Raw genomic sequence first — 16,421 nt, 5'->3', positions numbered from 1 at the left:
ATGTTTTGGTTGATTATTATAATATATAAATTATTACATATTTCCCCTGTCATTTGTCCTTCTACCCACAAAACCTCCTGTCCTGTACAAGTTATATCTATCTATACACATGTTTAAATTTAAGCCATATAGTAGTTGTTTGTGTGTGGGGGGGTGTGTGTGTGTGTGGTTTTTTTGTTAGCCCCTGCATTTCAGTTGATTTAGTTCGCTATCCACCTACCCATCCGTTTTCCATTATTTCCCTAAAAGTAAATAATAAAAGTGCTCTATACCAAAATGATTTAAAATCACTTTTACATAATTATTAGAAAATTTAATAGCAAAATTTTATAGCCACAAAACTGATGATAGGTCTAGCTATCCTGAAATAAGCAGTGCTAATAATACAGCATAATACTACACAGTATACTATTAATGACAGGTATTTCCAAATTATTTTAAATAAAGTATTAATGAACAGATAGATACAAGTCCTTAGGTAGTCTTTTTTTTTTTTTTAAAGACAATTTTTTTTAAAGCAGATATTCATTTTTAATTATTTATTTATTTATTTATTTATTTATTTATTTTTTTGGCTGTGTTGGGTCTTCGTTTCTGTGCGAGGGCTTTCTCCAGTTGCGGCGAGCGGGGGCCACTCTTCATCGCGGTGCGCGGGCCTCTCACTATCGCGGTCTCTCTTGTTGCGGAGCACAGGCTCCAGACGCGCAGGCTCAGTAGTTGTGGCTCACGGGCCTAGTTGCTCCGCGGCATGTGGGATCTTCCCAGACCAGGGCTGGAACCCGTGTCCCCTGCATCAGCAGGCAGACTCTCAACCACTGCGCCACCAGGGAAGCCCGGTAGTCTTTTTTAAGTTACTATATTCCTAAGTTATTCACAGATGTTGTATATTAGGCAACAAAGGGGTTCTCTGGTTAAGTTATATGCTCCCCTTTGTTCTCAGTGTCTAAAATGAAACTCAAAATAATTGAGGGAAGGCAAATCTGAATTTTATAATAGGTCTATAGAATCTTAGCACTTGTATAAAGGCCTGTAACACCGTTAGCATCAAAGATGGATACTTCTATAGCGCTTCAAAGTTTCATCTTCAAATGGATTTTAAAATCACAGCATTAGAAGTTTTATGATGGAAAGGACCACTGAACCGTAGATGACATTTAATTAAACAACCCATTTTACAGATAAGGGAACCAAGGCTTAAAACTGACTTACCTAAGGTCCCACTAATTATCAGAAGCAGTTCTCTTTCTCCTGCCCTCTAACCAAATAGTGGCTCCCAAGCTCAGCTGCACACTGGGATCATCTGAGAAGCTTTAAAAACTGCCTGGCTTCTGCTTCAAGATGTTCTGATTTAACCGGCACTGGGTATGACTTGGGCATCAGGACTGTTTTTAAAGATCCCCAGATGACTGCAGCGTGCAGCAAAGTTTAGGGATGAATGAGTTAGGGTTAAGATCGGAGAATCACTCGGGATGCTTTTGTCCATATAATCATGCTTCACATCATTCCCCATCTTGTCAAAAGGTGTGTGTCCGTGGGTGAGAGAGAGACAGACAGACAGACAGACACACAGACACTGTGTCTTGGAGGCGGGGGCAGGCGGGTGGACTTTGTGCATCCAGAAACATATATCTTGAAAAGTTGCATAAGTGATTCTAATAAGGCTCACCTACCCCACTGAGAACAACTACCCCACTGAAAACTAAGCCCATGATAAACATTTTCAAAATCATTCCTAAAAGCCAATTGGCCCTATTAATTTTCTCAGTAAACCTTTATTTCACCAATAATGAATGTGATGAATGATCATTTTTAAAACTTCATGAGAGCAAATTAAAATTTACTGTACTTCCAAAAATTAGACTAGGTCGGGAAAAAAAAGGATGAAACCTACTTGTCTGAGCAAGGTTAATCTTTTTTTTTTTTTTTAAATTTTATTTAATTTTACTTATTTTTGGCTGCATGGGGTCTTTGTTACTGCGCGCGGGCTTTCTCTAGTTGCCAAGAGCGGGGGCTGCTCTTTGTCGTGGTGCGCGGCCTTCTCACTGTGGTGGCTTCTCTTGTTGCACAGCACGGGCTCTAGGTGCGTGGGCTTCAGTAGTTGTGGCACACGGGCTCAGTAGTTGTGGCTCGCAGGCTCTATGGCACAGGCTCAGTAGTTGTGGCGCACGGGTTTAATTGCTCTGCGGCATGTGGGATCTTCCCGGACCAGGGCTCGAACCTGTGTCCCCTGCGTTGGCAGGCAGATTCTTAACCACTACACCACCAGGGAAGTCCCTGAGCAAGGTTAGCCTTCAAAGTACTTTTGAATTATATACTGGACATCAGACTCTTTTGAATTCAAAAGAAGCTGCGACTCTAGCCAAAGTAGAGTGGTTTTGGTACCCACAGATTCACTGTCTTGGCTGAATAAAAACATTCAGTGATTCTGTGATAAGTGCCCAAACTCAGGACTTTAGAGATGGGGCTCAGTTTTTGCTGAAACATGATTTGACTGCAACTACTATTGTAAGCAAGAGAGGAAAGTTACATTATTATGACTGTGAACTTGCTGTCTTTAATTAAAGTAGAAGTTACTGATCATTTAAATAGCTAAAAAAAAAGCTGGCACATTAAAAACCAATTAAAAATATAATTAGCTTATAAAATTAAGACAACAAATAAAATTAAGGATAAGGACATTAATATTTTCAAATAGCATTTCCCAAACTGTGCTCTGGAAAATCAACATTCATATCCTAAGGAGATGTTAATGTTTCGTGGACAACCGCGAGGGAGGAGGCAAGAAGCTCTGCATCCCGTTTGGTTTTTTTCTCTTAAATAAGCTTGAAAGGTTCATCATTAGGGTGTTTTGAAAGTGCATCTCCAATTGTGGACTATGAGGTGCTCCCAGAAATTAAAGAATAGTTTCCATCATCATGACACTGTTCGTGTCTCCTTAAGTATAAGCCTGACCACAGCCATGTTTCCGAAACCTCACCTCTTTTATTGTTCTCTGCTGTGATTGATACAGTGTGTTGGAGATATATTTATATATATAAACAAAAATTAAATGTGTCTATTAAGTTAAAACCTCAGCTGAACAAATTTCATCTACAAAGAAATTAAGCTTGAGTGTGTATTTCTTAAGACTGGTTTGATATATTCTCCCCCTCTTTGGGGGACAGGAAGGAGAAGTAAAATTTCATACAGAAATAGTGCAGGAAAAAAAAAAAAATGCACAGTGGGATAAATCTGACAAAATCCAATTAAATTTAAATGCAGATTCGCTTTGGTGCCAGTAGGGGACAAGCTGTTCCTTCTTCTAAGAGTAGCTTCCAAAGTAGTATACATTGTTTGAGGACTACAGCTCATAAAGAAATAATTTTTTCTAGAAATAGCCAATAAAAAGTACCTCTCTTTCTCATTATGTTCAACAATGGCTTAACAACAGAGATGCGTCAAATAAAGATTTATACTTTTTCTGGGATTTCTTATTTGCTAACTGGCTTTCCCTTCTATCATGCGCTCTAAGATTAAAATGGAAACTGAAAATTCATATTTAGGTCCTTGAAATCAATATATAGTTGACACCAGTTTTTTAACCTGATCACTGAAAAGGACAATTCAAATGAATGAAATTATGTATGGCTAGGATGCTTTTAGCGATAAGGGGGTCTGTCACTCAGCCCTTGGCAACCTAGTTGTACTCACCGTTTTATTGTGGTTCTAAGATTAGGCTGGCTGACTATGCTGTCATCTAGAAATATTGTTGAGCATGAGTTATACTTTTTAGTAAGCTGCCCTGGAGATACCTGAAGGGGAAGGGAAATAGAAGAAAATGTCACAGTAAGTTAAACCTATAAAGTGTTTTTTCCTTGGTTAAAATGTCAAACGATAAAGCATTAAGATTTTTCTTACACTCCATGAACTGCCTGAGTGTGATGTCATGTGCAGCTCTATGGGAAACCTCTATACTCTGACTTCCACAGACGAGCTTTGAGAAATGGGTTATAAAATGCTGCCTTGATATAGTACCTATAATCAAACCTGGCAAGCACCTATTATAAATTACCTTTATAATAATGTAAAAAGTTTAGAATAAGATTTCAGGGTTTTTTCCTTAAGCAATGAAATGCAGCTGAGATTTCCTATTTCTATTCATTTACTACAATAAAACGTAATGCTTTCTATAATACCGATGTAGGAGCATTTCACTGCAGTAAATGAACACCAATAATAAACGTATTAGTTCGGGAGACAGTGTGACGAAACAAACGTTTTCGAATCAGAGGCTGGGCATGCCAGGGCTGCTCTATCACTAAAAAGCTGGGGGCCATAAGTCTCTCTGGGCCTCAATTTCCTTATCTGGAGGACAAAAAGGTACTGCTTAAAGATTCTCTCGCATCCAAAAAAAACGGATAAAACAACTCTGAGAATTTAACTTCTCACTTCATGTTTAAGTAAGACTGCCATGACATTACTCAAGTGAGAACCTCAGAGAATACTTTCCATTCATTTCAAACTTGTACTAATTCGGTTCTACGTGTTATCTGACACTCCTGCCTCACCCATGCTGCTCTCTGCCTGCAGTGCCTTTTTCTTCCTCCTGTCCCAGCAAGCTTGACCCCATCTTCCTCTAGGATCCCTCTGCCAGCAGGCACACCACAACACTTCTCACTTTCTGCACACTCACACGTCTAATTTACCAACTGTTCCATGGTCTCAGCTGCTTGCATAGTACCACCCTCTTAAGTAAACAAGCTTCTCCAGGTTAGGAAGAGTCTTCTCCTACCTCCAGCTACTGAGCACAGAATCTGGGACAAATTAGGATTCAACAAGTGTTTGAGAAATTATTTAAGATCAGTTACAACTGGAGGTAAATCTTACTAAAGATACAAATTCGTGAGAATTTATCTACAGTGGTGTTGGATAGGTGACAAAGAACTTTTTGAGACCCTCTAGAGAATGAACTATCTTTAAAACACTTTAGAAGTATCCATTTATTTGTGAAGAGCCCATGAACACGGCAATAGTCAAATACTAAAATGGCCTAAACTATGTTAGGACAACTCTCTTCCTTAAAGTAAGGCCAATAACCAAATCCCAATCACTGAAAGCCACTGGAAGGAAGAGTAGCATTCTTTAATATCACAGAATACAAACAATTTTAAAGCTGGGTTTTGTTTTTGGTTTTTGTTTGTTTACTAATTCAGATGAGCCTTCCTTCCTCCTATTCATATAAAACAGTTTTCACCATCCTGTCACACTCTCCCATCAATGTCCGCCACAAATACATGAAAGGTGAGGCAGGGAGAAAATCTAGTTGATGCTTTTGAAAATACAGAGCATTTAAATAAAAATTGCCAGTATCCAATCATCAGAAATATCCAAATGGCATATATAAAACACCATTTTGCTTGTTTCAGATGCTTTATGCAAAGCCACTTATTCCTTATTAACAAAAAGTTCTAGATGTAACATATTTGAAAAGTATCACCATTTGGAAGACTAATTTCTCCTTCAAGCTAGAAATGTTTTAAACTAAAACTCGGATATGGTCCTTAAGCTATTTGGGTAATGTGTAATTTTAGAATCTCTCAAAAAACAGATACAGCATGAAAAATGAAAATTCACTCATTCAAATACTTTGATTCTAAACGAAGCAGGTTATCTTTTAAGGTCACTACTATTAGGGTATAATATGACATACACTACACGTAATAAAAGTCAATTCTGACCAAAAATCTATATATATGAGGGGAATAAAAATAGTAAGGAAATGTACCAAAATATAGACTAGTTGGTAGAGCTTTGGGTGCTATTTATCCTGTTTTCCTCTATTAAAAACTTTTTTTTCTATTATGAATGTATATTGATTTGTCTTTGGAAATATTACTGCTAAAACATTTAAAATTTTTAATTAGATGTGGTCTATAGTCCTATGGGGGCTCATTTAACGTATCAGCAACTTACAGTCTACTGGCTCGATCCTACAAAAGAAACACTTCCACAGGCCTACTCCTGAAACTATTCAAACTTTCCAGCATCTAGTGTTCACTAAAGGATGGCAGAATTGAAGCCTCTGAGCAAAGCCTAGATATGTTAGCTGCCAGCAGATTACTTTCCTCTCATCTTGCTTGAAAATTTAAGATAACTGTCCTTTATGATTAAAGCCTTACCATTGCTGGCTCACAACCTCAATAAACTGCACTGACACACATAAGGGTATAAAATGCAAATACAAAAAAAAAAAAACAAGTAGCAAAAAACACTACTGACAGTTTAATGTTCATAGGTATTATTTCAATTGGTCACTGAAGAAGAGTATTTATCTTCATTCAGCACTAAGGACAAAATACATGGACTTTTACAATCTTTATAAGGGGAAAGGTTGCTTAGTAGACTTCAGGTTTAATGGTGAAGACTAGAAAATAATCATACCTAGGAGGCTAGAAAGTAACAACCCTCAAAGCTTATCATTAAAGGTCAAGTACCTGTTGAAATCCCGCCCCCACCCAATGACTCTTCCCACTGTGCCTACTGCCTCTGATTTTAACCCATTGAAAGAATAAAGCTGGAGAGAGCGAGAGTACGAAGTGCGGCAACCCGAGTCATGGCAGGACAGGCATTTAGAAAGTTTCTTCCCCTCTTTGACCGAGTATTAGTTGAAAGAAGTGCACCCGAAGTTGTAACCAAAGGAGGCATTATGCTTCCAGAAAAATCGCAAGGAAAAGTATTGCAAGCAATGGTAGTAGCTGTTGGATCAGGCTCTAAAGGAAAGGGTGGAGAGATTCAACCAGTTAGTGTGAAAGTTGGAGATAAAGTTCTTCTCCCAGAATATGGAGGCACCAAAGTAGTTCTAGATGACAAGGATTCTTTCTTATTTAGAGATGGTGACATTCTTGGAAAAGATGTCGACTAAAATAAGTCACTATTGAAATGGCATCACGTGAAGCTGCCCGTTCCCCCAATGGCATCACGTGAAGCTGCCACTGAAGTTCTGAAATCTTTCATCCTGTAAATAATTTCCGTGTTTCTTTTATAATAAAGTAATGATATCCAAACTAATGATATTCAGTGTCTCTGAGATTTAGTTTTCTCTGTATTGATTTAAACATTCCCAAATAAAAGTATATAAATGAAAAAAAAAGAAAAAAAAAAAGAATAAAGCTGAAGTTCACTTTTTTCTTCCCCCTTTTCACAAGTTTTGGATACGTTTATTAAGAATCAATGACTTTAACTGAAAAATCTGTAATACTCCATCTATGTTGCACATTAATGGACAATATGGTAGGGTGAGTGGTTTGAATAGAATTCATACTCAAGGCCTTAGTAGAAAAGTATAATATTCTAATTATAGGTATAATCAAAAATATTGTCTGAATTAATATCGTTAATTATATTCAATTAAACTTCAAACTCAGAACCTATATTCAAAGAATAAATCTAAGTTTGAGTAGACTGACCACAAATCTATTTCCTCTCCCCCTTCTTTCAGATATCATCTCATTAGAATTAAAGGCATTTTTTAAAAAAGCTATACATAAGACAGGATAAACAGCAGATGATTTTGAATGTTTGAAAGGTGAAAAGACTAGATAAAGGAGTGGTAACTGACATGGCAGAACAGAGGAAGCACAACCTTGGTACCTACAGAGAGTGACTAGGACAGGAACAAGAAAACCAGTTTGTCTTACAGAACCCAAGGCAGGCTCAGAGTTCAGAGGCGTGGTCCCCAAATCCTTGCAGTGAGGCCCATCAGTTAACGAGTTGTCCAAGTGATGCTTCCAATTAGATCTTAACAGACAGCCAAGGACCATCACACGTTTGAGGGAAGCCCCCAACACATAAGAGATCAAAACAGGAAGAAGGAATGGGACTTCCCTGGTGGCGCAGTGGTTAAGAATCCGCCTGCCAATGCAGGGGACACGGGTTCGAGCCCTGGCCCAGAAAGATCCCACATACCACAGAGCAACTGAGCCCATGCGCCACAACTACTGAGCCTGCGCTCTAGAGCCCATGAGCCACAACTACTGAAGCCCACACGCCCTAGAGCTTGTGCTCCGCAACAAGAGAAGCCACTGCAATGAGAAGCCCACGCACCCAACAAAGAGTAGGCCCAGCTCACCGCAACCAGAGAAAGCCCACGTGCAGAAACCAAGACCCAATGCAGCCAAAAAATAAATACATAAAATAAAATATAAGGATGCTTTAAAACAAAACAAAACAAAACAGGAAGAAGGAATTGATGGGAGTGATAAAAACTCCGGAGCAAATGAAAACTTGAAATTGCATCAGTGAAAAAAAGAATGACAGGATATAAGAGAACTCTATGAATTGAAAATAAGGTAGACAAAACAATATATTCAATAGAAGGATTAGAGCACAGTCAAGGAAATCTCCAGGAAGCAGGACAAAAAGACAAAATGCAAAGCAGGAGGGGAAAAAAGTTAGCGATCTGGTAAGTCTCAGACTTCCAACATCTGAATAATAGGAACCTGGAAGAAAAAAACAGAATAACAAAGAAACACACAAAAAAGGTCTATACCAAACCAAATTATGAAATTTCAAAATCCCAGGGAGAGGGAAGGTACTAAAAGGTTCCCGAGAAGGAAGGGATGGGGGAAAATGACTAAAATCGGTAATGTACAATGTACCATACAATGTCAACAGGTTTAAGAGCAACAGTGTAAATGAGAAGATGAGAGGGAAATGTCTTTAGAACTGCAAAAATTAGTTTCAACTGAGAATTCTATACTTTATCAAATAGAAGGAGTTTCAGAGAGGCCAGATCTCTATAAACTTTCTGCCCATGTGCCCTTTTCCCAGGAAAATGTGCTCCAGTAAAACAAGGAAGTATAACAAGAGGGAAACAGAATCTAGGACATAGGGGATCCAACATAAGAGAGCAGAGTTATGTGAGATCCCAGATGACTTCACAGAGATATCCCAGGAAAAGAGGCATAGAGCAGGCCTAGGGGAACACTAGTCTATATGGGAGTAGGAAGACAAAAGATTGGGGAAAAGTGTCTCCAAGAAAAAAAATGGAACAGATGTGGCTTAGTAGACGGAAAATATTTTTGATAGGCATGTGACAAATGTTAAAACATTTGGGGAAAAAAATAGCTGTTAGAAAACAGGCAAGTGAATATAGTCAGGAAATTAATTCCACAGAAAAAATGAAGAATGTGAAAGCAGGGCGACCGGGCAGGGAGCTACTTACTGCATGTGGCTGTGTGAGATCACGTTGGCTAGGAAAAGGGGGGGTTGGGTTATCCTAGAGAAGTGCAGAAGGGCTCCAATTTCATTAATATTGAAGAAGAAGAATGAAGGGCGTACAAGGAGGAGGCACAGTCAGAGAACTATATGGCTCAGCAGTGCACAATATTTGCAGAGTCGTAGTAATGTAAACATTGATTCTGATTTCATAAAAACTGATACACGTTGAGGGAACACAGGGAGGGAAATAACGTCACGGTGGACCGAAGAAGCTAAGCTTTCACCTGCTATGACAAGAAGTCAATGGACAGTGCTAAAAATTAACTTACCTGTTATACTTTTATTCCTTTGGTTAAAAAATAAGATCAAAAAAATAAGGCAAAAGAATTTAAGGCAGATCTTTATACTACAACCATATTAGTGAAATTTAACTTAAATGTCAGAACCCTTAAAAAATGGGCACTACTAAGTCAAAGACTTTCCTGAATACATTTGATAATTAGGAAAAGAGAGATTTAGAAAATCTACCAAAAAGAGGTCCATGCTAACAGTATTGGATCCATCATATTTTTAGGAATCATGGCAGACATATTTTTAATTCAAACTATTAATTTCTTAACTTTTCAACTGTTTACTTACATGGTTTAAAGGGCTGCTCGTCCTCTTTTCCCGCACTAAGAATAAAAAAAATTAACTGATGAATTCTGATACAAATGCCATAGAAAAATAAAAGTAGTCACTAATTATTTGATGGATTACCAATAACACAATGAGATAAAATTCCATTCTATTTTTTAAAATAATTTCCAACAAAATATATAATTTAAATCACCCAGCAAGATGAGTCCTATAAATAAAATCTAAAAACTTAGTTTCACTTTTTTGACCTAATAGATATTCTGTATTAGGTACAAATGAAAGACTCCCCATTTACAAAAGAAAAGGACAAAGCAAATTAGGCCAGGTGAGAAACTTAGCTAATAAAAAAATTTACCTGCTGCATAGCTGAACTACTAGCCAGGAGTATTTTCTAATGCTTCATTTACACACAGCTTACTTTCATTACCACAACCTACAGATGACAACTCTAAGAACCAGTTTCTGGCCAGGCACTCATCTCCGAACGCACCAGTAGCTCTGGAAGCATCCTGAACCACTTAATGGTAACCTACTCAAATACCTTACTGAAAAAATACACAACTGGAAAGTAACCTATGTTAAACGTAAATTTTAAAATGAGTGTGCTGACCTAAATGAACATATCTACAGCACACAAAACTGTTTTGCTCCAACAAAGGCCAGAAGAATAAAAGCCTGAAGAGGGTCTTAGGCCACACTCTTGCTCACATTGCCTCCTTTAACTCCAGACAGGCATCACAGGCACGGATTCCTTAAGGCTGAAGAGAGAGACAAGCATGGGACAGCTTTTCTTTTCCTGTCTCCAGAGCCCCTCTACATGTGAGCAGCTCATGGCTCTGGAAGAAACTGAGAAATAGAGCAATCCTAACCAGAAATGAGTGGCTCAAGTACACACACTAGAAAAATGCAAGTTAGAAACCCCAGGAGCTTCCAGGTTGGTGAACACGTAGTACCCTTGCAGAGGGCATCAAAGCTCTGTGCCCTGTCCCCATGCCTGGCCCTATGCATCTCTTCCATCTGGCTGTTCCTGAGTTATATCCTTTTATAAAAACCAGTGATCTAACGGAAAAAAACAAAAAGCAAAACAACAACAACAAAAAACCAAACCTCCGTTTTTTATTGTGCTGCTTCACTTTAAATATGATGGAATGTTCACTTCTTGTATTCCTGCTCTCGTAATCAACTGAAAAACTTGGTCACGTATGGCTTTTTAGCAAATAAACTAGGATTTAACATAACATTAAGGAAGACAAGCAGGCAAGCAGGAGTGCAAAAAATTCTACGGTTCTGATTCTCATCTTAAAACAAGGAGGACACAGGAAATTTATATGAGTTTCACATGCTGAGGATAATCTTCTGGAAAACCCCATATGGCATGTTGCTCTTATTACCCTGGCACAGCACTACATTAGGATGAGAACGTTTTGAATAGCTTAAAAGTTCTGAGTAGCATAAATCTGGATGTGAGATAGGCTCGTCTGGTTGAACACTGTGTAAAACAGGGCCAAAATCACAAGGCTCAATTCCCATATATAACAACTGATTTTTCTGATTTGATCAAATGAAAACCTAACTGTGACCTAAACCCTATCATTTGTCTTTAACATATGCGCTCTTCGGAGCAAGGGGAAAAGGACAAAGTAGCATGGAGAAATAGACCACATCTACATCATGTGGCCAGTTGACTATGTTGATAAAGAGGTGGCAAAATGTATAAACAGGTAGTCTAAGTGTTCTCCTCCCTAAAACACTGACAACTAAAGGAAACTGTATCATCAACATATTAAAATAAGACAAGTGAATACATAAAAAAAGTGAAACATTTAAACCACTGTAAGAGTTTTTCTAAATACCTCCTATAATACACAAAACAAAAACAGTTTTCACTCTTTTTCTCAGGGAAAAAAAAGCATTGCCTTACCCTCTGTTTGAGATTTGCTCCGAAAAACTGTGCTTGGCCTTGGGTGGTCAGAAGGGTTTGGTTCCAAAGCTAAGTCTGTATAGGAAGAAGAGAAAAAGGTGTGGTGATTTAGTTGAGTAGAAAAATACATGATTTTAAAGATAGCTACACATTGATTGAAACCACTTTTAATAGTCTTGAGAAGAGCTTTTAGTAATGACAAAAAGGCAATTTTAGTAAAGGCACAATATAAAAATCCTATTGGGAAACAGCAAAATTGTAGAATCTCTCCATACATGTGGAATAAAACCATGGCTATGTCTTAGACTTCTTTAACTTGCACCTAAATAATCTATGCCATTTTTAGATGAATCATATATGTGACTCCCCTCCTATTTATCAATTAAAAATTCAGTCACCCTCTTTTAACGCTGATATTACTAGCACATTCCAGGAACAGTCTCAAGAAGCAAGTTATGCTGTGGCCAACTACTGTCAGATACCAGCTCAATATATCAAATATGCCAAAACGAAGTGAGTTGCTTTTGGCAAATGTTCTTCAGACAATCAAATGGCTAATTCTAACTCCATTCAACAAATGAACTCATCTAATTGGCTGTGGTTTATCTGGGGGCTATTCATCATGGCAGATTTAAGAGGACTACATAAAAGTTCAATGTTCTAATCTATAGGAACACTTCCATGATAGTGATTTTTAACTTTGCCCTCTATTTCCAAAGCTAACCTCACTTCTTCATTCCACGCTGCGTGATTAATTTGGGGCTTCAATAAGAGTACTTTCTGGAGCAGATCATAGGGCTACTAGAAAAAAATTTTGGCCATACCTACACGAAAAGGTGGGTCTGCCTGTAGCCCACCTTGCACCAAGGTGGGATAGCGTCTTCTATTTAGGCAGAAATACAAAACAAGCACAAGCTACCACACAGGATAGTAAGGTTGTTGTTTAAAACAAACAAACAAACATAAAAGCCCTATGACACGTCCTCAGCAAAGTCCATCTCAAACCATTTAACCAATCTTTTAAGAAACTGGACCAAGATTCAGATAAAGAGTAATGGTTAAGGCAATTATTTCCCAAACCACATAATAACTGATCTGTTTTTGAAAGATAGCTTTGATGGTCAAAGTGAAATACAAATATATCCCTGCCTCTTAGAGAATCCAAAGAATACACACATTGATATATTAAAAACTAATTAGTCTAGTAGTGAATTCTGTCTAACCCAGCATTCCACAAATGTATCTACCTAGAATCCCCTTCTCCCACCCAGAAAGAATTTTGCACGAACAGTAATTTTGGACTTCCCGTTTTAACAGGAATCTGAGCCATCCATTTTAATGTCATTGCCAGCACTAGTAATTTACAGAGCTAAACCAACTGCTTTGTTCTTCATGAAAATTCCTTCACTGAATTTGAAGTTTATCAAGCTGCTTTTGGAGAAAATATTCTATTCAACATTTTTATGTAAAAGACCCATAGAATTATTTTAAAGTTTTTTTCTCCTACATATTTGAAAAACTAAGACAATGGGAAAATAAATTATTTCAGCTGTACACAAAATGGCAGGCAGAGACTTTCACAGCTGCCTCTAACCTATAGCTTCCGAAAGAATTCATGACTACTTACCTATACCAAAAAGAAAGTAAATAGACTACATTTGAATCTAAAAAATAAGCAGAAATGTTTGCAAAGTAGCTGTATTATTTATCAGTGTCTATGGCATGGTAAAACTTAACAATTTTCAATGGAAGTCCAGGAAAATTAAGTGCCAGAATCAAAGAGAAGCAAGCTTTAACACACACACACACACACACCCGCCAAACCAAGATGTGCTACTACAGATCTAAATACAAAAATCAAGAAGGCTGGGATAAAAGAAATGACAACATGCAAAAAAAAAAAAGTAAACTTAGCCCAAGTGACCAGAAAAAAGCTGGCACTCTCCCTACTCTATCCTAGGGGGTTCAAAGGTAGGCACAGGACCCAGGACCGGCCAATCAATCACAGCTGACCTGGGACTTCCCAAGAAAAGAGAAAGGCAGAACTGTACTCTAGGATCCTTAGCTAGTCTTGAGCTGCTGGACACTCCCCTTGCTATCATGAGGGGAAAGGCTTTTCAGGAGACATCAACAGAAGAGAGCAGAACTGAGGAGATCATTTAACTCCTGGGTCAAGTAGTGCTTAACTCTGTGATGTTCTTTTAACTTGCAACTGAAGGAGACCTGGTTAATCAGCAGTACTGATGATCACACTAAAGGTGGGGAAAGGTAAAAGTCACTTGCTCATTCCTTTAACAAATATCATGAGCAAAAATCTGCATGAGACAAAACGATGCTCTGTTTAAAAATTACACACAACCATTCACAATCATTAACACACAATGATTCACAACCGTTACTTTTAGTTGCTTTTCTTATACGTTAAAAAAAGCTCTAATTAGTGTACAATTTATGTCTTCTTGTTACTAACAAGCGCTCTCCACCCCACTGTTGCATATTTATTGTCTAATGAATACACACTGGCCCATCAAGTGTTATTCCTATACTGGACTTAGCCAATCCCCTATTGCTGGGGATTGGTGCTTACAAAGTTCTATTCTTAAAATATTATGAGGAAAATCTTCATGTACATAGTTTTTTAAAATAATGGTTTTATCTCCTTAGCAAAGATCTTCGGAAGTGGAATGACTAAGCCAAAAGGTTAGATCACTTTCACGGCTCCATGTACAATGCTAAATTGCTTCCTAAAGAAGGTGGGGGGCACATTAGGGTATAATGCTACCAATCATGACATTTTGAGTTCCTACCCTTGCTTTGGATACTTGAAAAAAAAAAAAAAAATTCCTACTGATATGAATGAGGACCCTCACTGTAGATCTAATTTGTATTTCTTTTGATTACACAGTTTGACCATTTTCCCACAGTTATCAGTGTCATTTCCACTTTGGTGAGTTGGCCTATCATTTGAATGTACTGTAAACAACACTGCTGTCAGTTTGCATGAGGTTTTCAGAAAATATTAATCTTTTGTTTATAGCCTATATAACTAACAATTTTCTATATAACTTGCACTTTTTGCTAATGAAAAATACCACATCACTATCTTATAGAATGGACATGTGAGCCATTAGACAGTAAACTCATACATACACACAATATTTCTGCACTTCCCATTAACTATCTTCCCAAGAGCCTAAGGAGACTATGATGAAACCTACCACACTCTTCACTATCACAAAGGTAAGACTGCCGACTATTAAGCAAAGCTTTACCACCCACCATCCCTCTCATCCCTCTCCCCACCACATGCACACACAGTAATTTAGAGACTTCAGGAAATTACTGTGCATTCAGGAAATTACATGGATTCTTCCGAAAGTTATTTCTTTAGAAACCTCTAAGAATGTTTTACCCAGGAGAACTATTCTTGAGCTCATGATTAGGGGTTATGATTAAAACTGTATTTTAAGACCCATCATTTTTGTATTATCAATTTAAATTGCAACTTATTTGACAGCATGATAGGTCGATGTAGAAAAAGTATGATTAAAAAAAAATTAAACTCGGTCTTAATGTAAACATTCCTCAGAGGAAACCTGTAAAACACCACCGACACTGAATACTGTTTTTCCTCCAATCTAAGATTCTACCAGTTGTTAAGATCCATCTCAATTGCAGTTGTTAAAAGTGTGAAAACATAGGCAACTTAGAACAAATGAAATGCATTACTGAAGGCTAAAAGTGTTAAAAACTATGCTATCAAACTGTCGATAAATGATTTTTCCTTGTTAAAATATTAGAGGGAGAGGGAAGTGACCAAGAAAGCATCTGACAGAAGCAGCATATTTCAGAAAGCGATTAATATCACCATATTGGTTTCAATATCTTCCAAAGAAACAGGCGACGTCAGCAGTTTCTGGGCAGCTGCTGAGCACCAGTTTACTTAACGGTAACCACTGCACTTACTGACCTGCCCGAGCATCCCTACACCGGACAGTGTAGTAGTTTTATGGCTCATAATACAAACATTACAATCTTCACAATTACCATGTAAACTGATGACTTCATCTCTTTGAGTCCACACTTGCCACCGCAGTCAGGGAGTTCCTGCCAGCCAGCCCTGAGCTGGGCTGCCTCACCAGGGGGGACACAGCAGGCTCCTGCACCTGCCAGGCTCCGGCTCACCCACGCCTTGACCCTGCTTCCCTAGCTTCTGACAATCCTGGCTTCCCAACTTCCCAGCTCTGGTTTCCAACTGCTTCTGTACCTGCCTCTACCCTGGTTCTCAGTTTTGCCTTATTTTAATCCTCAATCAGTGGTACAGTGATCATGACTGAGAGGTGACACATAGGTAAGTACACCTGGCTTTATATATTTCTAAAGAGTACTTTACTCAGTTTCTTGGACTTTTAAGAACCTTTCTGGGTTGCAAGTTACCTTCATTTCATTTCACATTATGCAGTGTTACTGTTTTAACTCTTAAGTTTTATTACTTTAATACACTAAAACAACAACAACAAAAAAGGGTGAGAAAAAAGGTAGTATTCCAAAGAAGCTCACATAATGTCAACAATAAATCCTCTTCCTATATGCCATGCATTTGGAACTTACAGTCCTACTCTCTATCAATACTCATTTTTAAAACCTTGGACAACTCAATTTA

At 38.0% G+C, this 16,421-nt stretch overlaps 1 protein-coding gene across 11 annotated transcripts in view; it reads right to left on the bottom strand.

Moving 5' to 3' along the window:
- Positions 1-16,421, bottom strand: part of LOC130707591 (cyclin-Y-like protein 1) — a 51,161-nt gene that overhangs the window by 13,104 nt on the left and 21,636 nt on the right. For 8 of the 11 annotated variants that reach the window (XM_057542802.1, XM_057542806.1, XM_057542803.1 and 5 more), the window contains 3 exons: positions 11,759-11,833; positions 9,838-9,872; positions 3,691-3,791 (listed from right to left, as the gene is read on the bottom strand). In XM_057542802.1, coding sequence (XP_057398785.1) covers positions 3,691-3,791; positions 9,838-9,872; positions 11,759-11,833 — 211 coding nt within the window. The remainder of the gene's footprint in view (positions 1-3,690; positions 3,792-9,837; positions 9,873-11,758; positions 11,834-16,421) is intronic. The other 3 variants (XM_057542809.1, XM_057542811.1, XM_057542812.1) reach the window with 1 other exon arrangement.

The sequence above is a fragment of the Balaenoptera acutorostrata genome, chromosome 3, assembly GCF_949987535.1.
Source record: "Balaenoptera acutorostrata chromosome 3, mBalAcu1.1, whole genome shotgun sequence".
NCBI lineage: Eukaryota > Metazoa > Chordata > Mammalia > Artiodactyla > Balaenopteridae > Balaenoptera > Balaenoptera acutorostrata.
This window is presented reverse-complemented; position numbering and strand designations above follow the sequence as displayed.